This window comes from Syngnathus acus, chromosome 2, assembly GCF_901709675.1.
Source record: "Syngnathus acus chromosome 2, fSynAcu1.2, whole genome shotgun sequence".
NCBI lineage: Eukaryota > Metazoa > Chordata > Actinopteri > Syngnathiformes > Syngnathidae > Syngnathus > Syngnathus acus.
This window is the reverse complement of record NC_051088.1, coordinates 3,316,885-3,341,703: the sequence shown is the minus strand read 5'-3', so window position 1 is coordinate 3,341,703 and position 24,819 is coordinate 3,316,885. Positions and strand designations below refer to the sequence as shown.

General features: G+C 43.4%; 1 protein-coding gene and 1 pseudogene across 1 annotated transcript; one reads left to right on the top strand and one right to left on the bottom strand.

Moving 5' to 3' along the window:
- Window positions 1-5,940: 5,940 nt before the first annotated feature.
- Window positions 5,941-11,333, bottom strand: LOC119117205 (potassium voltage-gated channel subfamily A member 3). The gene is made up of 3 exons (XM_037243377.1): window positions 8,364-11,333; window positions 6,607-6,676; window positions 5,941-6,518 (listed from the first exon to the last, which is right to left on the bottom strand). Exon 1 carries the CDS (start codon window positions 10,985-10,987, stop codon window positions 9,392-9,394), a length of 1,596 nt encoding a protein of 531 aa, XP_037099272.1. The 5' UTR covers window positions 10,988-11,333; the 3' UTR covers window positions 5,941-6,518; window positions 6,607-6,676; window positions 8,364-9,391.
- A 12,527-nt stretch (window positions 11,334-23,860) lies between these two features.
- LOC119119853 lies at window positions 23,861-23,979 on the top strand (annotated as a pseudogene).
- Window positions 23,980-24,819: the final 840 nt, after the last annotated feature.

Genomic DNA, 24,819 nt, shown 5'->3' with positions numbered 1-24,819 from the left:
AATAAACAGAACATTGTCAGCAACTCAGCAAATTGCATTGTTCAGAGTAACATGAGAGTATAACCCAGGGGTGGGCAAACTACGGCCCGCGGGCCACATCCGGCCCACGGGGCCGTTTAATCCGGCCCGCCAAACCTGAATAAATTGTATTATTAATTTTTTTGGGGTCATTTTCCCTGCAATTACTATGTTTCCCCAGTAGATGGGGAAGCGCCCGCCCGCGCATTTACTCCCGGGAGCCGTGTCAGAAAGCTCGGTGCACACTCACAAGTGCGTGTGCGTGCGTACTCAGTAGTACGTAGTAATTTCATCTATCAGTGCCGAATTTCGAGTGTAGGCTGTGACGTCAATATTCTCGTAATTCGCGCGCTGAGTTTTCAGATACAGTTTTACGCTAATGCCACCCACAAACCTTCCCCTGGAATCCTTCCATTAAAATGAGTGGCCCGAAGAAAAGAAAGGTGGACAGTGAGTGCCGAATGTTAAAAAAGAGTGCACAATTTGGCTCGACCTACGTGTGTGAGAAGACGTTCAGCCACATGAACGTCAACAAAGCCCGTCACAGATCTAGGTTAACGGACCGACACCTCGGCTCTATCCTAAAAATTACCACAACAAATTTTACTCCAGACTATGATGCACTAGCCAAAAAGGGAAACCAACAATACTATTGATTTCTTTATTACTTTATTTAGATGTATTCTTTCACTGATTCTTCAAGATGATGTATTTGGTCAGAATGTTTGCCGTTGGATGTGATTTCGCCTCATTAGATAAACATATTTCATAAATCTGACCTGCAGGCGCTGAAGTGATGGAAAATGTTATTCATCGTAACAGTGTCGTATTTAATAAGAATCACTGATAGTAGTTTTTTGGTGAAATATTTTTTTAATGCTGTTAATAAATGCATTTGTTTTCAAAAAGCTTTTTTTTAATATCCATGCTTTGGTATCTACTAAAAGTAAAAACCTTTTATGCAATGACTTTTACATGTCATTTATATTACTTCACACAAACACTACATCCATCTGCTCCTGGTTCGGCCCCCCGGTCAAAATTTAGAACCCAATTCGGCCCGCAAGTCAAAAAGTTTGCCCACCCCTGGTATAACCTCTGGTTATTTTACTCAAAATGTACATGGTGCCATTGAGTCACGTTTAAGGCAAAATTACAAAATCCAAATGATAAATTAAGAACAAATATTATGCAGCTATGTCAAAACTCGGGCCAGCGGGCCAAATTTGGGACACAGTGTAATTATATTTGGCCACAAAGACAAATTTTCCATTGATGTGTCAATACTAAAATTACAAATTGTCTTCTCTAACACTAGCACGTTTTATTGCCATTCATTTTTTTTTTTTTTTTTTTTTGAAAATTGAACAGTTTTTACTAATCTCTGATTTCAAAACTACGTATTTGTTTGTTGTGTACTGTATCTCAGCGGAGCCCAAGTCCGGTCCTCGAGAGGCCCTGCTGTATATAATATTAGACATAGAAATTTATTTGGGTTGACAGTCATAATGGCCCTCTGAAGGAAACTATAACTATGATGCGGCCTGCGACAAAAATAAGTTTGACACCCCTGATAATGTATCAACCAATTTAAATACAATTATTTGTGGACTTAATACTAAACTTAATTTAATATAAAAGAAGGAACATAGAATATGTAGTTAGTTTTTTTTTAAAGTGTTTCCCAAAACCAGTGGCGTAGCCAGGAATTTTTCCAGTAGGGGCGCGCGCCCACAGGCCCCACAACCAGATGTTTCAATGTAAAAAACTTATATTTTTAACATATAGTTCCAGGGTAATAAATCAACTCAGTAATCAGTAATAACTTGGAATTTCTTAGAAGTACAACCTTGTTTATTGAACATAGATCAGCAGTTACAACATCCATTCATATTGGAGTGGTATAGCATAATGAAATCCAGGCAACATAAGAGAGATTCATAACTGAGATTCAGTATTTTACTTCAATAACTACAATGAATAACAAATACACTGCTATAATGAATATGAAAAATATATGAGCCAAAAATATAGTCCACCTTGGGTTGATTTAGTAATATACATTCTAAGAAAACACAGTCACTACTATAAGGGAAGGAGTGCTGATTAGAATGATCAGTTTCTGAATTCAGTCAAGTCATGCTAATAAAAATCAAGCTATACCAATAACTTTTTGTAAAGGAACAGAAAACATGAAAAACACCTGAACAGAATAGAACTTGCTATAAGAAAAAGTTACAAGAATACCACGAAATAAAAAACAGAATGGAACTGTAGAAGAAAGCAACTGTATCATATTTAACTGTAAAGCTTAATACAACAGGAGTCGCCTGTTTCCATCATTGGCTGCGAATTTCAAAACAATTGCATTAGCATCAATAGGCAGCTGATTCTCAATGTTGATGACAGATAGAGCATGCAGCCTCTCTTCAGTCATTGAAGACCTCAAGTAGCTCTTTACTCGCTTCATAGCAGAAAAAGACCTCTCGCAAGAGGCACTGCTGCACCCAACCCTAACCCAAAGAAATCGGTAATTCGCTTTTTATTCATCTTCATGTAGGAGAAAAAAAATCGAACATCACCCACGCCGTTCGCTGATCGCTAAAACAACATCCGGGTCCGGGAGGCAAACGGTGAATGGATAACATCGCGATTCGCGCACATAGAATAGCGCAAGCACATTCGCGCAAGACCGAAAGAAAAAAACGGCATGAAAATGAAGAATCGAAAAAGCTCGATTTTTTTCAACCGGGGCGCAGGGAGTCCTAACCGGGGCGCCGCCCCGGCTCGCCCCGGCTTGCCCCGGCTTGGCTACACCACTGCCCAAAACTCAAGGTCATTGTTGTTGTGGGCCACATTGCAATTATAGTTTCCCTCGAGGAGGGCTACAGCATGTTCCAGCCATCTTCCTTGCTCTGCTATTCTGCACAATCCAAGCACAGGCAACCCTGCTCCAATCAACGTGTCATCGTCCTGATCAGGATGATGACATATAGGACCGCCAAAGATGTAACATTAGCTCATTGATCACTAGCAATCAGTTTTGCACTAAGACTGAAGGTGTATGTGGAGAGCAGGTGACACTTCACATATGAGGACTGATTGATGGGCAGAAGCTCTTAAACCAGCACCAACCTTGAATGTCAATGAAGAAAAAGCTCATCTTTATATGGAGGGTCAATGGAGCCTGCATGCCAATGTCCAATTCATTGTCTTTTCATAAGGGTCATTGAGATGATTGATGGCCCACTATGCATGAGGGCCGAGGTGAAATTCTTTTGTGTGGACTTTGAATGTCCTTTCCTCCAATTTCCTATCCATAAATACATTTTAGCCTCATTTGAGTCTAAATTCTGAATGTGAGTGTGAATGGTTATTTGGCCACTCCTGTTTGTACCCTGACAAGGAGAAGCAGTAGAAAATTAATGATCATGGCTCAGACTCTTATTTTTGGCAGCCGTCCAATTTTGTCTTTTGACAGCTTGTCTAAATACTATTTTATGTCCTTAATGTTGCACATTTATCTAATGTTAATGTTTGCGGGCATATGAGGGCGTTACACGTGCTAAGAGTATAGCATGAATAATAAATAATCTTAATGATGGTTGTGCAGTTCCTCTCCTCCTTCATTAACAGAGGAGGACATTTAGAGGAGAGGAGGAGGAGGAGGAGGAGGAGGAGTGAGACATGGAAAAGGTGAGAAGAGGGCGCTGATCCAACTTATGACAGCACACTGCAGGGGAGGAGTTCTGGATGACCTCTACTGCCGCTGCAGCAGGTGATCATTCATAACAAGACATGCACACACTGTCCAATTATGGATTATTATTATTACCTTGGAATTCGTTTACACTAATGTTGCTTTTTCATTTTATTTCAAAACAACGCTTAATATGTTTATCATTAAGACCTCAGCTCCATATATTTAGACACTGTCCTTGGAAGTACAAGTCTAGTCTACTTAACTGTTGAGAATAGCCATCATTGCTCTCATGGTGAGATATGTCCTTACCATCACAGGCAAGGCACTCTATTGATTCTGGATGCGCTTTCACTGGCAGTTGTTAGTCCTGGACTCAGATGGAGCAATCGATGCGTCAACTTCTGTGGAGGTCAAAAAAGAAACTTAGAGGATACTATCATATAGAGAAACAATATTAGCACATATAATGCTATGTGGAAAATATGTGGAAAAAAATCTATTTAATTACCGTAATTTTCGGACTATAAGTCGCGGTTTTTTTTCATAGTTTGGGTGGGGGGGCGACTTATACTCAGGAGCGACTTATATACATATATGTTTTTTTTTCACTTTTTTGGGCATTTTATGGCTGGTGCGACTTATACTCCGGTGCGACTTATAGTCCGAAAATTACGGTACCTTTTAGTCATCTTTCCTGCCTTAAACAGAAACCCCGTTTAAAAGAATTCTACGGGTAGGATTAAAAGTTGTTTGTGTATTTTATATCGTCTTTGTTGAATTGGCTGATGTGTTACACGCCAGATGGTGCAATATTTGCAAAGCTCATTCACCTATCTGTTACTGAAATATATTTTTGGTGGGTCCGCAAAAGTAAACCTTTTTCAAAAATCTAGCCTGGCACCTGGGGCTGTCCAAGCATATTTCAGGGAGGGCCACTGCCCCCATGCCCTCCCTACCTCCCCCAGTGCATACTTCAGATAGTGCCAGAAAAGGCCAAGAAGGGTCACATGTTAGCAAGCCAATCTTTGCACTATTTACAAAATAGTCACTGGACTTAATGTGACTCTGAATCAAGTATGAAGTGAAGAAATCATTCCCACGGCAAATGTTTGCTCCTCAGGCTGTGGGCGGTACTTAAGTGCTCTCCGTCTGGTCAGTACAATCAAATCAACAGTTAATGCACCCTCGCTGTGGTCTGACAACCGCATTAATCAAGCGTGATTGTTTGTATTCTAAGTGACAGCGCTTTTTTTTGTCACAATGCGGGACTGAGCTAACATGCATCATAACATGCTCAACAGCATCATCTTTCCTGGAAACAATACATCTCTCAGAGCTCTATTGGTCCATATAGAAAACAAGAATCAGTCTAATCTGACATAAATCCGGTCATCTTAATGTCACACGGCATGTATGATTGGATTCTATGACTCCTTAGGCGTAAATGTGATTATGACTGCTTATCGTGCCATCTGATTGGCTGGCAAAGTCTTCCTTGCCTCTCACCTGATGTCGCCTCGGACAGGCTCCAACTCACCCAAGTGAGAAAATGGATGGACGGCTGTTGATTTGATTTGTTTGCATTGCGCCTTGAAATACATATTTTGTATTTTATTTTACAATGACCTAATTTCTCCTGCTATCTCTAAACACTGTCAGTTACGGTTTCATAATTTACCGCAAGCTGAGCCACCTGCTGTCTGTTTTGTGCTGATTCTGGCTCACGAATGTGGTCCATGGATCGTGTTTAACTCCCGTCCAAATGGAGTCGGTGTCTGCTTGCGGGATCACGCACTGTTTCTCTGCCAGGAAGTAAACACATACACAAGCGCACACACATTCACCCACACACACGCAGCCAACCATCTTCATGTCAGAAAGTGTAAACAGGTCAGAATGTGAGACGTTCGGTGGGTTCTCCTTTTGTGCATATATACGTCGTGAGCAAGAGCTCGCTCTTGTTGCTATGGTGATTTCCTGCTGTACTCCTTTGGCAAGCTGTGCATTTTATTGGCATCATGCATATTTCTCCACAGTTTGGTATCATTGCATATGGCTGTCACAATAGTTTTTGGCAGTATAGAATATTCTGTAACAAATTAAAAAAAATGTCAGCTCTGACCTTCAATTTGATTTGTAACATTTTAAGTGTGTTAATATGGTCCATAAATCGTTCACTGACGATGCGCTGTTTGAAATAAAGACAGTGCAAGTCATGATCTGGTTAAATGGGTCATGTTTAAAGACAGCACAGAGTAACATAGAACAAATAGTGACATACGCAGCCTCCCCTTGCCAACATTCTGCAGCAGAGCACTCAAGGACAGATGCGAGCTTTGTGTGCTTGCATGTCTGTGCTGCGTGCACTTTTTTTTTTTTAATCATTCAGGCCTGGGGAATAACAGCAGATATCATATGTAACATACATGTAGTTTAAATGTTAGCAATACAGAGCACACCGAGCTAACAAAGGCATGTGGTTAACAGTCTTTCATTTGTATCACAGTTTCTTATCACTCAAAAAGTTTGGCCTCTTATTTTGTTGCAGCGTTCAATAGGAAAAAAAATGTCATCAATTGTACTGATGTTTTTTTTTTTGTTTTTTTTTTTGGGATAATTCTTGCGATTTTCCTGACTTTTGGTCTGCAAGATGATCAAGTGGCAGGGTGGAGCTTCTATATAGGCACCGAGTAAGAGGACGCCAGCGAGAAGGCAGAGACGGAAATTCTCCTCCAGGGGGAATTCTTTGTCAATCAAGTTTACTCCATTTGGTCCGCAGAAATACTGTCTTAGATCCCTGGCAGAGAGAAAAAGATGATTTTTAAAAAGGCCAGCAAAATATTCAGTCACTATCTTTACGTTATTAGGTTGCTTTTGGAATATACCTGCACGAGAGACAGTCCACGAGGGAGCATCAAGTCTTCCAGGCGGCCTGGACAGCTTCCACCTGAGAAACTGACATGGAAGGCAATATTGTTAATAGTCATGTGGTGGTAGTAAGAAATTCCATTTTCTTCTTTCTGAACATGAACAAACCCAAACCCCGACTTTACAATTTTGATGCATATAAATATATGCTCATACAAATTTTTGCCTTTGTGAATGTAAAATGAGTGCTTGTAAGACACTGATCGTTTTCTGTAAAGAAATGAATGAAATATAATAATAATAATAATAATAATAATAATAGTTGCTAACTGCTGGAGCAAAGAAAGAAATGTTGGTCTGGAACAACTGAGCCAAGTATTTTGCAGTGTTTCCCCAGACTAGAGAGCAAAAAAAACACAGACACTGTCGCCAAATTGTGTCTCCCAAATGTGTCAAAAGAGAAGATGAGAGGAGAAGCTCGCTTGCCAAGTTGCCATTTAGAAAAGCAGACGCCCGGTTCACTCATAGCAAGTGCATGACTGTTGCAAAAAAAAAAAAGAAAGGAAAGAAAAGGCAAGGGAGAAGACCTGTGAGCGCCACTGGATTTGTATTCTCGCCAAGCCATCCAGCTGATTCCCATTTCAACAGCCTGACCAATCAGATTAGAGGGTAAACAAGTACAATCTCCCCTCAGTGGAGCTTTTATGTGACCTGAGAAGTGAGGATGGCATTTTGCTGATGAGGTTTTCACGAAAAGATTTGAAAAGCAAGGTCACAAAAGAATAATCAGTAATGTGGGTCATTCTGTGAGACTCCCTCTCATTTGTCTTAGTGAAAGTGACCTGACTGCATACAGCCAGGGCCATAAATATTGGGACACGGACAAAAGATGGGCTTCTTGGCCATTGCGTATCATTCCACTTCTGTGACTTCACAAACTCTTTGGTTGTTTCCACATTATGCTTTGTGTCAGTGTCCATCTGCAGTGTGAAGCATTTGGCCGAATATAAGAAGATGATCTCATTGCCTATTTCAGAATTCATCCTGATGCTTTTGATAGCAATAAATACAAGGGAATTCGTCCATGGAACAACTGACCAGCTAATTGTCTCATTCCTTTGATTTCCTAAAAATATGCAAGGCATGAATATAAACAACTGTGGTAATTCCAAAATAATTTGGAAGAAAATCCCCTCAAATTAAAGATGAATATTTGCAGGTAAAGCACACCTTGTTTCATTTTAAATCTAATATGGTGGCGTTTGGAGGCAAAAAGATGAGAATTCAGTTGATGTCCCAATATTTATGGACCTGTAGAAATATCTCACATTTTAGCTGATACCATTTGACAAGATACGGTCTCTAAGGATGCCAACTATATTCTATTCAGAAAAAAAAAACTAGCTTATGCATGTGTGGGGAGCTCTCCCTTTTCAGTCACGTCTCTCTTTTGGTAAACAACAAGGTCACAAATGGATACGAGCCACCTGTTCTGCTGGCTAGCGATGATGGCCGCCAGGGGGCAGTGGCGAGAGCAGCAAAGTGGGCATGTTGTTCATACACAAAGTCAACTGAAGGTGAAAACACGCCATAGTCAAAGAAACAAAAGACACTAGCAAACGACACCAAGTGTTGAACGCGTGCTCTTTGGGACCAGTCCAAACAAACAGGATGTCTGCATTGGCAGGTCCACAGAGCAGCGGCAAATCCGCAGACATTTTTAGTGGTGAAAGGGAAACGTGCAATTATGGAAAGGAAACGCGCGAGTACTTACCGGTGCCATCGGTGGGTAAAGAGCAACTCCTGCTGGGCGCTATCAGTATTGCAACCAGGATAGCCAGACAGTCCATTCAGAATTCCTTGAAGGCCGCCTCCCTCTCCATCCACTTCCTTGGTTTGAGACTGGTCCAATAATTAAAGTTGGCACCATTTGGATCATCACAGTCGAATTTCGATGAGCGCGTTGGTGTTTACGCGCAAACACACCTAACGTCATCAACAGCTGTCCTTGAAGACGTGCTATTCAGATGCTAATCTTCAATATAGCTTTCCAAGCCATCTGGGAGGTTTCTGTGGAAACAGGGGCGCCATGGCAACGGTGGTTGGGGTTGCCCTGGAAACGGCCGTCGCCATGGAGATTGCATCACAGCAGGCTATATTTGAGGCATCCAAAGAGAAGCGCGCGTGTGCGCGTGGAAGAGCTCTGCCTCTCTTTGTCTCACATGTGTCTTGAGTGGGTGATGAGACACAGTGTGGTGGTCCACTGGCCCCACGCGGCACGGCTAAAAGCCTCTACTCTACACCGGGGTTGATTTTTAACACATATAGCACTTTGGACTAGACTTTAACGCATGATAAAGGCATAGCACAGTCTAATAGATATATGTCAACTTTTTTTTTTTTCAGATACTACGTGTGTTTAAAGACACATTGAACACATCGAAACGATCCTGGATAATGCACATCGGCTACGACTGACGAATCACAACTCTGGTTAATACAAGGTGAAAGTCATTGGAGTATACATTTGTAGTCTTTCACAGTTTTAAAGCTTCCCTTACCGGCTACAACGGGTTCGCTTTCTATTGCAGGCTTTTATGGAGTGCCTTTCCTCCGTATACGTGATTTTATTTAATTTGTTTTTTTTTTTTATTGTAAGGACTGAAACTAACTCTAATTTTCTGAGTCGACGGGACTTGCTCTCTCTCTCTTTTTTTTTTAACCCCTCACTGATCTTGCACCGCTTCCATGACATCCGACCCTTGGCGCGTCCTCTCTTGACGGGCGTGACACCAGAACCGACTACACGTCGGTGAAGATCTTCTTGTTGATGTTGATACAGTTCTGCGAGTTGTTCAGAGTGCTGGTGGGAAAGTTTGGCTGCTGCTTGAAGGCGCTGTTGATGCCATGTTCCTCTATCACCATGTACTCGCTCTTGCTGAGTGATGAAGACGAGCGCGTCTTCCTCAGTTCCTCGGGCTCAGGCAGAGGCTGACAGCTGCCCACGTGCAGATACTGGGCCTGCTCTTCACCTTCTGTCTCCCGGTGGTAGAAGTAGTTGAAATTGGACACGATGACTGGCACAGGCAGCGCGATGGTCAGCACGCCGGCGATGGCGCACAAAGAGCCCACGATCTTGCCCCCTATGGTGACGGGATGCATGTCCCCGTAGCCAACGGTGGTCATGGTGACAACGGCCCACCAGAAAGCGTCCGGGATGCTGTTGAATCCCGAGTCTGGGTCGTCGGCCTCCGCGAAGTACACGGCGCTGGAGAAGAGGATGACGCCGATGAAGAGGAAGAAGATGAGCAGGCCCAATTCTCGCATGCTGGCCTTGAGGGTCTGACCCAAAATCTGCAAGCCTTTGGAATGACGCGAGAGTTTGAAGATGCGGAAGACGCGCACAAGGCGAATGACGCGCAGGATGGCCAGCGACATGGCCTGCTGTCCATTGCCTTGTCGCTCCGCCAGCTCCGTCCCCAGAGTGATGAAGTACGGGATGATGGCCACGATGTCAATAATATTCATGATGTTCTTGGAGAACGTGGCTTTGCTCGGACACGCAAAGAAGCGCACCAGGAGCTCGAAGGAGAACCAGATGATGCACAGCGTCTCCACCACAAAGAAGGGGTCTGAGAAGGGGCTGATGAAATAGGGCAGGGTGCCGTTAATCACCGGCGCCATAGGGATTGAATCGCGGTTCTCGTCCCTGAATTCAGGCAGCGTCTCCAAGCAGAAGATGACGATGGAGATGAGGATGACCAGGACGGAGACTATGGCGATGCCCCGCGCCGGTCCCGAGCTCTCCGGGTACTCAAACAGCAGCCACACCTGTCTCTGGAACTCATTCTCCGGCAAGGGCCGCTCCTCCTCCTTAATGAAGCCCTCATCCTCCCGGAACTTCTCCATAGCCTCCTCGCCCAGCTCGTAGAAGCGAATTTCCTCTGAGAAGATATCAATGGGGACATTGACGGGTCTCCTGATGCGCCCTCCTGACTGGTAGTAATACAGAATGGCATCAAAACTGGGTCGGTTCCGATCGAAGAAGTACTCGTTCCTGAGGGGATCAAAGTACCTCATCCTCTTCTTGGGGTCCCCCAGCAGGGTCTCCGGGAACTGCGAGAGCGTCTTGAGCTGCGTCTCGAAGCGCAAGCCGGATATGTTGATGACCACCCTCTCGCAGCACTCGTGGTCCGGCTCGTATCGATCCAGAGAGTGGTGGCCGGGGAGAGCCGCCGACTCCTCCAACATGTTGTCACATGCCGCAACGGTCATGACGTCCTGCTCCGTCTCGGTGTAGCCGTGGTTCACCAGGTTGTCGTCCCGTGTTTTGCACACGCTCGGTGGGGGTGATCGCAGGAGGCTCAGGTGGTCGTCCATGCGCGGCTCACTACGCATCCAGGGACGGCCGCCTCGCCCCCTCCGCGGACCCCGCCGCCACCGCCGCCGCTACAGCTTGGTGCCTGGCGTCTTCTTCGTCCTCCTTCACTCTCACTCCACTCCGTGGCTGCTGTTCCCGCCCATCACCGGAGACGTGGAGGTTATAAACAAGCTTTCTACCCGCCCACAGCACGAAGCGCATGGGTGCATTTCCCTCCTCTTCGGCCAATAGCGGCGCGCAAGGACGCACGCCGAAAGCAACAGTCAGCAGTCATTCAACAAGCTCCGTTTTCTGGGCGTGTCCGCCTCCCCGTCGCGCTCTCGTCTTTGTTACGCACGGACGCCCCAACGCACGCCCGCATGCACGCACGCATCAATCTGCTTTTCAAACAAGGTCGTTGCTCATAGATAGAACCCGAGGCGGTGGTGCCCACAAATATACCAATCGTTCCCAGTTATTAGATGATGATTTAAGACGTAATTGCTTTGGACGTGAAAAGCTAAATGCTGAATGGAAAGCAAATTTAAATAAAACAGGCCCATTCACTTCGACAGCCAACCAGCAGTTATAGTCTGGTAAAAAGTAAAAAAAAATCCCTTCCTCAGAACGTACGTATGTATTGATCCAAATTACACATTATTTAGATTTTTCCAGTCTGGTTGCAGAAATGGTCAGAACAGTTGCTGTCCAGGGTTCTGAAATGAAAAGGGGAAAAGAGAAACTGCAAAAGTGCTATAAAAATACTTTTTTTTTTTTCTTCACCTCGGTTTTTACTGAGGCTGCTTTGAAAAATATTTGCTGGCTGTGTACTGTGCACGGGATGATCATCCCCGGTGAGATCACAAAGAAAACGCAATAAATGCTAATCCTCACGTGAAGAAAACAAGAATAGAAAGTTCATCCATCCATTTTCTGTATGGCTTTTCCTCACGTGGGACACGGGCATAACAGAAAGTATAAGTGTAACTATGTTGACCCCTTCTGTGTGCACCCTTGCGTGTGTGTGGGTGTAGTCTAGTGGGTGGTTGTAGATTTGTGAGCTGAGAATAAAAACATTGAAGCATGCCGAATCTGTAGCTCTCTTCAAAATTTCATCATCACATTTTGTGTTCATACACACAGAGAGCAACAAGTGAAAATAATTTTCTAATGGAGAAAGGAAGCAAAACGACCTTGACCTTGGTCTGCTTTTACCAGATGAGCATCATATGACGTCTGGCGACAACTTCATGAAGAAAATATTTTTTTCGACAGCTTCTTTCTTAAGCAGCTCTTGCGTTGGATTGTATTAGATTGCCAACCCAATTGCGGCAGTGAGCAGGATTGTAATTTAACTGAGTAACTCCGTGCGCCAATCAACATGTCACTGAAATGATTTATATGTTCCATTTAATTCATAGCGTGTTTATGAATTTCAAATGAGGGCATTTCAAGTGTCACCTCAAAATGCTCGTTCCGCTGATAAGTGAGACTGGGACAGTGAAAGAGACCATTTGCCGATTGAGGCCACACTGAATAAGTCTTGCATTAAAGGGCCAGTTGCTCCACTGGGACGGAGCTCAGAGACAGCTAAAGGCCCTCAAAATGTGTCTTCTACTTTCCACGATAAATATAGAACAACTTGAACTCCTAAGCCGGCCTACAAAGCTGTGCCCTACCCTTGCTCGTTCAACTTGAATGACAAAAAAACAGGCCTGGAAACATATATGGGGCGGGGGTGGGGGGGCTCATTATGTAGGAAGGATAACTCCAGCTGGCTGAGGTCATGGACATCTGGTTGCACTTGGGAAAATGCCTTGCTTTGGATCCCTCCTGAGTTCACTCAGACAATTCCTGGAAAAGGATGAGGTTCCAGTTAATTTACAGGATGTTAATAAGGTGGATAACAAGGCATCTCGGTGTTGTGGTCCACACTTATGAGTGGGTGTCTGAATTATATATTTCATTTGATATTACCCAAAACGCTGAATGTCATAATCAGATCCAGATTATAATTACAAATTCTTTGCCGTGACATGCTTTCACCACCCAGCATTCTCCTCATGATGTCATAATGATAAAAAACAAAAAAACAAACAAAAAAACCACCTGGACTAATAATGAATCAACCGCTCAACTATTCGCCAGGCCATCTCATGCATCATCCAGCTGCACATGACAGAAGAGGCAAAGATGAGGCAGAAGAAAATCAGAAAGGACCGAGACATATGTGGAACAAAAGCCCGACTGGACAGGAGCTGCATCACATCCTGCTGTAACCCCGGCAACGGGGGATGGTGAGGAGGAAGTCGGCCAGGCTGTGACACTACTATTATTGTTTGGGCTGGACGTAAACAAAGAGCGGCCATGCAAGTACTGACGACGTCCTTACTTATCAAGAGCTTCAGCATGACTTTGAGTGTAATGAATATGAACATGAGGCAGTTATATGTGTGCATAATAAATGACATCCTGCCAGAATATTTCAGCTGAAGCAGGACAAGACAGAGAGGCATGACCCTATTTCAACCTGCCGATTCCATTCATACACCGAATGACAGCCGGAAAAAAAAAATCTCCATATGAAGGAGCCATCAGGACAAGACAGTGTGGCTGATAATGTGGCCATTCGGAGACTCGAAGACTTTGATGAATTATAAAACCTCTTAATTATCCATTAGACACAATGGCTGACCCAGTTTGTTTTGTTTGTGGTGTCGGAGCACATGAGAACAAAATGGAGAAGGAACAGTAATTAATCACACATATCAGACACATTCAGAAGACTAATGCAAGAAGTAAAAATACATTATGATTTTAATTGTAAAGAGGTAGCAAAGTGGCTAGCTCAGCTGCTTCACTTTTCTGAGGCTCGGGTTCAAATTTCTGTGATGGAGTTTGAATGCTCCACCTGAAAGTGCTTCTTCGGTTAATTCAACAGTCTAAACTGTCTTGTGAGTGTGAATAGTTGCTGGTCTGGGTGCTTTGCGATTGGCGGGCGATTAGCCAAGCATACCCAGCCTCATCCTCGAAATCGGACAGGAAAGGCTCCAGTTCACCCGCTTATGAGGATAAGTCGAGAAAATGGATGGATGATCCAGGAGTAAAAAAAAAAAAAATCTCAGGTTCTCTTGTCTTCTTCTGTCTTTCTTCTTGGATCTCACCTCAAAATTTCAGTTAACACTTTAAAGGCAAAATGGAAAAATAATTATACAAAAAAAGACGTGAGCTTTTCACAACAAGATATAAAATAGCCATTCAAGTCTATCCGTTTAATTGTGAAAAAATGTTGGCGTCTTTTTTTTTTTTAAAGAAAAAAAAAGGTGGTTTGCACCTTTGAGTGCGTGAACACAGCCATTCATTGCGAATCGAAAACTGCTTTTCTCTTAAAGGACTCAGATCTGCTTGGAGGCAACTCTAGATGCAGACACAAAGAACACAAACAGATACCCTTTTTCAAAGTACAAGTTGGTGATAACCCGAAACTTTCAAGTTTCACAGTAAATAAATGAAAGGATAGCGTCAACTTTTAACCAAGGTAAATGCGTCAATAACAGTGGTGAGTGGCAATTCGAATGGCGGGTTGCCTCATAGACGACAGCAGTCCAACGCACTGCTGGCACATAGACAGAAAACCATTTACACTCCCATTCACACCTTGCCACGTTACAGTGTTCAAATACCGTATTGGCCCGAATATAAGACGGTGTATTTTTACATTTCAAAAACCAGAAGCCATTTATTTACAAATGTGATTGCACTTTAGTTTACATATTTAGATGTTCAGATATTAAGATGTGATAGACAGTTTGTGCATGATTTGAATGAGGCGAAATAACATACTTTTTCTCTCGAATATATTGTTAGAATCAATTGTTTCAGATGCACTGTAATTATTTTCTGTATAAAAATTAAATTTGGTGTTCAAAAAGTATTTTTTCAAACTTGAAAAAGAGGGGGTCGTCTTATAATCAGGGTCGTCTTTTATTCGGACCAATACGGTAAGTGACCTAACATTCCCTGTGGTCGTCGACAGAGTACTCAAAGAGCGCAACCTCTGCTAACTCGGCACTGCTCAGTGCTAACTCAGCACTGAAAGTCTTTCAGTGCTAACTCAGCACTGAAAGACTCCAGCTGAGACCCACAAATATATACGCTATATATACGGCCGGAGATCCTCGGGAGCCGGCTTGCGCGCATCTTGGTAAGTGGGTCAGCTTGTGGTTGCCGTCTGCAACATTACCCACATTAGGGTGGGCTCCCAGTTAGATTGGAGTCATGCGTGGGCACCACCTGTTAGCAAAAACACATTATGCCTTCAAACCAGTTGCTAACAGGCTAAGATCAAACCATAACAATGAATGTAACCACCCTCGTTGCGCCGTCCAAGGATTGAGACAGGACACAAACACCAGACAGGTGGCAAGACTAAACGAAACACCTGTGCTCACTTTCAGATCCAGAACCTTCATACATGGAAATCCAATCCAACCACATGATCGTGCTGGCAAACTTTTGTCACCTACTACAAGATGCAGAAGGCGCTCTTAACACTGTGTCCTCGGATGTCGGGAAACTGGTGCATGAATGACACGCACTATTTCAATTTTAGAAAGAAAGAAAAAACATTCAAGCTCTTACTGTACTATATTTTTCATAGCTGCTTTTTTTTTTTAATTCCTTGGAACAATTTAGGTTCGTGATGCTCTCCTTGTTAATTAGCTTTTGGGTCCCTGTTGTAAAGGAGGGTAATGTGATAAGAGTTCTAACCCAATTTTCTCACAGCTTCCCGTAAAAGGACACACACCCTCACCCAAGCACACTGAGGATTTATCTCTCTTTTTAATAGGGTTGATAGCTTGAGTAATTAGAGAGCAGGACACTTCTATTACAAAACTTTGCAAACTATATAAGAACTTGAAGATTATGAGTTTGGAATTCTGGCATTATTTTGACACCAGTGCGGTTCAAGACTGGTGAGGCACAGAGTTAGATAGAAAAATTGGAAATCAAAACATAGAATTAGCTTGTATTTTTTGTTTCCCAAGCTTCAAGAATATGCTTCAACCAATGCTCGTGCATTAAACAAATTAAAATGTTGTACTTTTATGGATTCGTGCTTGCCAGAGCCTGACATGGATGTAAATTTAAATCCCAAAAAATAAAAGAGGAAGAAGGAAAGCACCGACTATAGTGGAAGAGCACTTTGCTTCTTCTTTGTATTTTGTTAATGAAGTTCAGCACTGCCCCCTGTCAAAGCGGCATGGTACTTTCCAGATGTTCAGAACATTCACTCGCTTTTCTGGCTAATCAGAAAGGTTAAATAATACCACACACATTCATCAAATATACTAGACTGACTGTAAAACGTCAGCATGTGCAAACAGCAATAAGTATCTTGTTTGAGGGCTCCCGTCAATAAATGCCCGCTTGCTTTAATGTGTGCGCCGTCGCTTGAGGCTCGGTGCCTCAAGCAGCCGCTCTTTCCTTCTCCCCAATCTACCGTATTTTCCGCCCTAAAAGGCGCACCGGGTTATAAGGCGCACCTTCAATGAACGGCCCATTTTAAAACTTTGTCCATATATAAGGCGCACCGGATTATAAGGCGCATAAAATAGAAGCTATACTGCATCAAACTGAGGTTGACTAGGGTTGCGGTATGCATCCACTAGCCAATAACCAACGAGCCCTCTGTAAACAATCGCGTTTCTCAAACGATCTCCTATAAAATGATCAGAACTGACTAAAGTTCGATCTAACGCATTGGTACTACTTACCTATGTTTCCCTTCCATATCGATCCGTAGATTTACTCGAAACATTAACAGAGCAGCCTATTTTGACATGAAATAGCCTGGTACGTATAGCAGCTATCGCAATAGCATTAGCCATCCGCAAAGTCTCACGAGCCTCAGCTCGCAATCTCCCATGAGCCTCAGCAAAGTGTAAACAATCGCGTTTCTCAAACGATCTCCTATAAAATGATCGGAACTGACTAAAGTTCGATCTAACGCATTGGTACTACTTACCTATGTTTCCCTTCCATATCGATCCGTAGATTTACTCGAAACATTAACAGAGCAGCCTATTTTGACATGAAATAGCCTGGTACGTATAGCAGCTATCGCAATAGCATTAGCCATCCGCAAAGTCTCACGAGCCTCAGCTCGCAATCTCCCATGAGCCTCAGCAAAGTGTAAACAATCGCGTTTCTCAAACAATCTCCTATAAAATGATCGGAACTGACTAAAGTTCGATCTAACGCATTGGTACTACTTACCTATGTTTCCCTTCCATATCGATCCGTAGATTTACTCGAAACATTAACAGAGCAGCCTATTTTGACATAAAATAGCCTCGCGGGTACAACAGCTATTCGGTGACGCCCCCTGACTACAGTTGCCGTAATGCTGGGAAGCGATGCGACCTTGTAATTTACTAGTCGTACTAAAACGTACTGAAACATTTTGGCAGAGCACTGTGTACAACCAGTATGGATCAACAAATTCATCAGTTGATCCATATATAAGGCGCACTGGCCTATAAGGCGCACTGTCGGCTTTTGAGAAAATTTTATGTTTTTAGGTGCGCCTTTTAGGGCGGAAAATACGGTACTTCAACAGGAATTATAGAAATTTGGCTATTTTATGGCATTGTTGACATTATTAGATTGAAAAATAAAATCACAGCACAGACTTGAGAACAAAAATTAAATAATTGGATCGAAAAATGAATTGGAATCATCCATCCATCCACCATTTTCTATACTGCTTGTCTCCACGGGGGTCGCGGGCGTGCTGGAGCCTATCCCAGCAGTCATCGGGCAGTAGGCGTGGGACACCCTGAATCGGTTGCCAGCTGATCGCAGGGCACACAGAGACGAAGAACCATCCGCACTCGCACTCACACCTAGGGGCAATCAGGAGTGCTCAATTGGCCTACCAAGCATGTTTTTGGGATGTGAAAGGAAACCGGAGTGCCCGGAGAAAACGCACACGGGCAAGGGGGGAACATGCAAACTCCACACTGGGAGGGTCGGAGGTGGAATTGATCCGGCACCCTCCTAACTGTGAGGCGGACGTGCTAACCAGTGCACCACCGAGCCGCCGAATTGGAATCATTGTTATTGTTTTTCTTTCTTTAAAAAATTAAGTGCAGTGTCCAAGTCCTCCCCCCTCCCCTCCCGTCTGAGACTACAAAGTGAGTACATCTGTGCTTTTCACTCACCTCTGCTGCCCACTGCTGGGACCCCATGCTCATTCTATTCTTGGAGAAAGGAGGACAGAAGAGCAGAAGGGGAAACATGTACATGAAACGTTATTGTCAGGGATACCATTTTTTCTTTTAGCCATATCAAGTACCAATACTTGAATGTAGCCCGTAACATAAGGCATTGCAGTTACATAAAATTCCATTCTGACAATCTGCCATCTTCATTGCTGCTGAAGCATTCATCACCTGATTGTTTCAAGTATATCACAATATTTCTATCAAATAGTGCTACCATGCGGATTCTGTCGTCGCTTCAGAATAAAATTAATGATAACCACCAAAGAAATTGAAGCACATAAATATATCAAGTCTCACACGCTAGCCGCAGACCTCCCTCTGTAGCTCCAAACTTTGACTGATGACTCGGAATGCAATTCAGTGTGGGCTCACCTTGACTGCAAATGTAGATACAGAAGATATTGAAGCTACAGTATGCCCTTCACCTTGCCTATTTTTTTGTGTACGTGTATTTTATGCGCATGAGATAGTGTGTCTTCGGGGAAGAGCTGCATTTGAAATACTCTATGGCGGGGGGAAAAAGCAATCTGTGGCACAGGCTAAGTGAGCAATATTGTTCTTGGGGAACTTATTTCTGAACCTTGGAGCAGAAATAAATGGAATTCCCAGCGTCCCACCTATGCCTGACCTTATTTATAACATCAGACAGCAGCTAAAGTGACAGCCAGTGTGTGGTGACTTTAGGGTGGAAATACATCTGGGAAATATTATTTTATTTTAAGTTATTATTCTCTTCATTTAGTTTTCACATCTTTGGAGGGAAAATATTTATTTTAAAGTCGGGTGCTTTTCCGTCACAGTGGCAGAAATAACACGTCTCGAACAGCTGCTGAGGAAAATATTTAGCACGTTAGCTGCCAAATGTTGCATCATGTTCGGCAGACACATTTTTTAACTTGTGCAACCAAGCAGAAGACTAACAGAAGTTGTAGCTCCTTTGTGGTCTTTTATGAGGCATGAGTGTGTGGGCTAGCGGTTAGCACGTCTGGGCTTGAGGTTTGAAATCTCAGCAGCAACAAATCGCCACAAAGAGGGTACAACTGCTCTTGACGAGCAATTTGCTAGTTCAAGGTGGTGTGAAGTAGACTTCATTTATTTGCTTGAGAGGTATTTTCCTTCCTCCAGTTATTTCATTTTGTCATCTTTTCTCTAATCTGCATTTTTTTCATTGTTTTATTTATCATTTTCTTTTTCTTTTTTTCATTTTATAGTGGATCCCTGTATCAGTGTGTCATGATGAAGACGGAGCTAAAAATGAAACCACTACTCGGAGTGTACACGTGTTTGTGTGTTCGTGTGTGTGTGTGCGTGCGTGTGTGTGTGTGTGTGTGTGCGCGCGTGCGTGCGCGCGCACGCGTGCGTGCTTCAAGACATGATTAATTTTTCAACAATCAATAACCGGTTTCCTGCCCACTTCTAATATTAACATGCATTACTTTTCAGGTTAACTGGTTCATTTGAAACGTCAGTGCTCTTCCTTCATCGAGGCTCCCAAATATTCATGACTTCCATGTCGATTAGGCCGCACAGACAAAAAGGCCACAGGACTCTCTGTACGCCACTGACCTTCAGGAGAACTAAATATGGAACGACGTGAAGGATGGCGGGCCGGAAGGTAGGGGAGAAAATAGGTGTGTGATCAGAGATGGTGGGGGTTGCTCTCCTCACAGCCCACTGTCCTCTTGTCTGAAATGGCGTCCACTGTAGAACGAAGGCCTATTAGAAGTGCATTAATAATAAAACAGACAAGAGAATAAAACTGCCAATCATAGCGCTCCGGTCGCCGCGACTCCCGGTGAATTATTCATCACAGGCACTGATTGGAACAGGAAAGATAGGGTGGAGAAAGCCAATGACAAAAAAAGTGTGGAAAGAGCATGACAAAGCTGAGGCTGATGTCACTCACTGCATGCGAGTGAGCCAGAAAAAAAGCGTGGAGGAAAGAAAGGTATTTGCTTGTTATGTAACGCACAAGAGAAAGGAGCGAGCTGCAGGTTGCAAACAGCTCATGACATGACAAAATACAAGTGAAAGGTTGTGTGCGCGTGTGTGTGTGTGTGTGTGTGTCTGTGTGTTGGCAGACATGAAATACACTGTAAAAAGTGCACTGCAACTGCTTACTGAGACACAGTTCTTGTCTTTGCTACCATTTCCTGTTATTTCATTTAGCAAAGAAACGTGGTTTGTTCATTCGAGTCATTAGGAGTCATTGAGTAAAGTGTTGCCTCAGTATGGCTGCTTTGTGTCTGTAAATGCGCTGCAGCAATGGAAAGCCACATCATCAGCACGTGCAGGCTCTTGACATGCAGATTGTGCTCACAAGGGGCTTTTCCACGGTAAGAGGTCAAGAATGTTCTTTCCAATCATCAGTGGGGAATGTTGGAACAGGCCTTTGGTTTCTTTTTGTATGTGCTGTATAGCATGTGTCTTTGGAAAGAAAACTGTGATGGAAATTTCATTAACACATTTTTCAAAGTGCAAATATTTCAGTTGGTCGCTGTAGCGAGTGTGAAAACGCAGCAGTCGATATGTGCTGGGACTGTAAACACACTCTGCAGTCTTTCCATCATGACCCACTTGTTTTTTTTTCTTTTCATCGTTGTGGGTGATCAAACATCCTCTTTGCACATGTGCATCATCAACACCTGAGGATAAAATCTTTGGCATCCTTCCGTTAAAAGGCGAGTTTGCACTTTTACCCCAAATCACTGATCATAATAACAATAATAATAATAATAATAGCTGTGTGACCCTGGGCAACACAATTTGCTCCAAAATGCCTTTGTAGTCTTGGGATTTTATTGGACCTTGCACAGATTCAAGACAATCTGCTCCGGATGCAACACAGTAGCCCCGAAACATAACAGGGTCTTCACAGATTGTGCAGTGTACTTTTTCAAGGGAAAGTAATAATTGGGAATGTGAATGTGTGCAAGAATGAGTGTGGTGCTTGTGTGTGTGTTTAGAACGGCAAGACGTTACTGCGCTTTGTTGAGTTTTTTTGCCACATGATGGAATTGCGCCTCAGGACACCAGATGGAGACTCTCGCTGTGAGAGCTTAACAATTCAATTCCTCTTCATTGTCCATTGTTTATTCATTGCTAACATACCAGAACAATGTTCTGTACATCATTGTGCAATATAATGAAGGAAGGAAGGAAGGAAGGAAGGAAGGAAGGAAGGAAGGAAGGAAGGGAGGGAGGACGGAAGGAAGGAAGGAAGGAAGGAAGGAAGGAAGGAAGGAAGGAAGGAAGGAAGGAAGGAAGGAAGGAAGGAAGGAAGGAAGGAAGGAAGGAAGGAATGTTCTACTTTTTCTACTGCTACTAACCACGCAGCCATCATTTGAAAGCTATACTCCAAATGCGACTTGAGTCAATCTAGTAATCTCAATTATTAATCATTTAGCAGCAAGGCAGAGCTTCACTGGTGCTAAACGAGGCACTGAGACGAACTGTTGCCCCCCCGCCCCCTTTTTTTCATTGCATCTTCAATTTTCCATTCAAATGACAGCCAGCCGCTGCTGCTCCCCGGTGGTCTTTAAAGTGAACTGAGCACACTCTGCCCTTCATATGAGGGCAAGGAGATTTAAATAGGAGATGCATGCAGGTAAGATGAGTGGATAATGTAAAAAGATAAAAGGCGAGAGGTAAAGAGCTGCTCTTTGTATCACACTACAAAAGAGAATAGAAAGAGCCTCAGACACCTGATCAGCCCAGAGAGAGACAGCCACGAGGGCATGAAGTGCATGTGCATGTGTGTCTGCACGTTCTATCTGGGGACCGTGAGAGCAATGGTAAGCAGGTCCCCATTGTGCAGCTTTTACGGATGACGGCTGTAATGAGGGTTTGGGTTTCCAGAGCTACCTGTTGCGTGTGCGGTGGCCCGGTGGAGGGGAGCTGAGTGATTCCACACTAACTAAATTTGTATGACTCAAATTTGGTTTTGAGAAATGGACTTTATTGTTTAGTTGTTTACGCACGTGAACATGTAATATTGTTATTACCCACTAGAGGCCAGAGGGCAGCATGAAACTGTTCTGCATCAAAGTGTCTGGCTATACTGGGGAGCTAGGACTAGTCGTGTTTCCCACTGACAAGGAGACAAAGTGAGAAATTTATCATTTATATACTGTGGACAGTTTTACAATTAATTTTACAATTTATATATCAATGCATTACTACAAGCTCATTTAAAATGTTGTGTAATTTTCATGTAATCTGCTAATATGTTTTACTTTCATATCCCTGTAGAGACCAGCACCCCCCCCCCCCCCCCCCCCCCTGCAGTTTAAAATGTGCAAACCCCCCCTTGCACGCGCACACAGACACACAGACACACACACGCACACACACACACGCTCGCTTATACCACTAGAAAATTCCATTTCTGGAGAAATTGCGTGTGAAGGCGAAGAAGCTCATTAAATTCTTGAGAAATGCTGCAGATTGATGTTGGAACGAGTTGAATTACTTGAGAAATGTAGAAATGAGAAGTGTAAAGGGAAATTTTGGAGAATTTGGCGTGAATTTCAAAATTGAAAATCTGGAATTTTGACAAGTGGGAAGTTGTGGAATAGGTAGGCAAATGATGAACAGTTGAAAGTTGAAATGGGTTGAATCGGTTGAAAAACGTAGCAGTTAGAGCAAATGTTGAATGCCCCATAGAGAATGAATGGGAATTTAAAAAAAAATTGCGCCAAGATTTGGGGAATTTGGAAAGAAACGAAAACTACAGGTTTAAAATATTCACTTTGGAATTCCTAAGTTGAAACGGGTTGAATCGGACAAAAATTGTAAAAGTTAGAACAAATGTTGAATGCACACACAATCACTCACATGTGGGAATCAAACTCACGGCGTCAGCACACAAGACAAGCAACTGTACCCCTACACCATCAGTTTCAGGGCGATTTTGTCTATAAAATGCAAAATTTAGACTTCAGTCATCGTTTACGGCCATACTACCCTGAGACTACCAGATCTCGTCCAATTTTGGAAGCTAAGCAAGGTCGAGCCTGCTTAATACTTTGATGGGAGACCGCCTGGGAATATCAGGTGCTGTAACTTTTTTTTTTTCTTTTGCACCTCAATCATTAAAGCTAACTTTTACAACACCCATCACGTATGACATTCGGAAATTGCAAGCCTAGTTTTAACGCCGACATTGAAACCATAACCCGAGTTTCAAACCTATATTGCGTGGTGTCATCCATAGCATTGTAGTTCCGTCTTTTACCGCTAGAGGGCAGACTATGTACAGTGAATACAGAGGCTGGCTCCCTGTGAAATCAAAGCAGTAGTCAGTATTTGTCAAAGAATCCAACACAACACATTGCACTTCCATGTAGGCTTCTTCCCCTTTTAACCCTGACATTTACTTTGATACAGCAAAATGCAAGTCGCAATGGCAAATTCGGGCTACCACATAAAAAGCTGTCAAAAACCTTTCTTTTTGTCACTCACACACACATTCACACCACCACTCACACGCATTCACATGTGGGAATCAAACTCACCATGTTAACACACAAGACAAGCAAGTGTACCCCTACACCATCAGCCACTCCCTCAATAACTTTTCATCATGGCCATGTTTCCATGAACATTTTGACATTGACCACCGCTTAGGGCCATACTACCCTGAAAACGCCCAATCTCGTCCAATCTTGGAATCTAAGCAGGGTCGTGTCTGGTTAGTACTTGGAACGGAGACTGCCTGGGAATACCAGGTGCTGTAAGCTTCTTTTTTTTTGCACTTTAATCGTTCAAGCAAATTTTTACAATAGCCATCATGTATGGCATTCGGAAACTGCAAGCCTAGTTTTAACTTTGACATTGAAACTATAACCTGAGTTTCAAAGCTATACTGTGTGGTGTCATCCAATCAATTGTAGTTCCGTCTTTTACCGGCCATTGCAAAAAAGACACCTACAACGACGCCACATGTAGACGTAAGGAGAAGCAAGATGGCGCAAGGAAAGTCGCAGATGAGAGCGGCAACGGATCAGGATCGGAAGCAGCGGACTACGCCTTTAGGATCAAGGACGCGGACATCGGGTGAGACCAGCACCCAGCGCGCATCATCACGAAGAAAAGGATGATGGTCGACACTGGAGCTACTTCCCATATTGTCACGGATATATCCAAGTTTAAAAGTTTTGATGACTCATTCAAGCCGGATATGCACTGTGTTGAGCTGGCAGATGGCACCTTGTGCAGAGGTGTTGCTCAGCGCAAGAGGATTGCAGAGGTGATCCTGGTGGACAACACAGGGCAACACTGAGGGATGCATTGTTCATACCCTCCTACCCGCAAGACATCTTTTCGGTCAAGTCAGCCGCTGCCTGTGAAGCAACAGTCATTTTCAAGCAAGGACAGAGCGTGTTGATATATAAAGACGGGACAAAATTCAACATCCATGTATACGGCAAGTTGTATTATCAACACACTGAGAGTGATGATGTTGACCAATGTAATACTTGTCATGACATGCGGACATGGCACGAAATATTAGCCCGCTGCAACTACGAGGATGTGCTCAGACTACAGAATGTGGTGAATGGTATGAAAATTAAGGGAGA

Excerpts from the sequence above, each read along its gene's own strand:
- LOC119117205 (XM_037243377.1), bottom strand. The coding sequence starts at position 10,987 with ATGCGTAGTGAGCCGCGCATGGACGACCACCTGAGCCTCCTGCGATCA.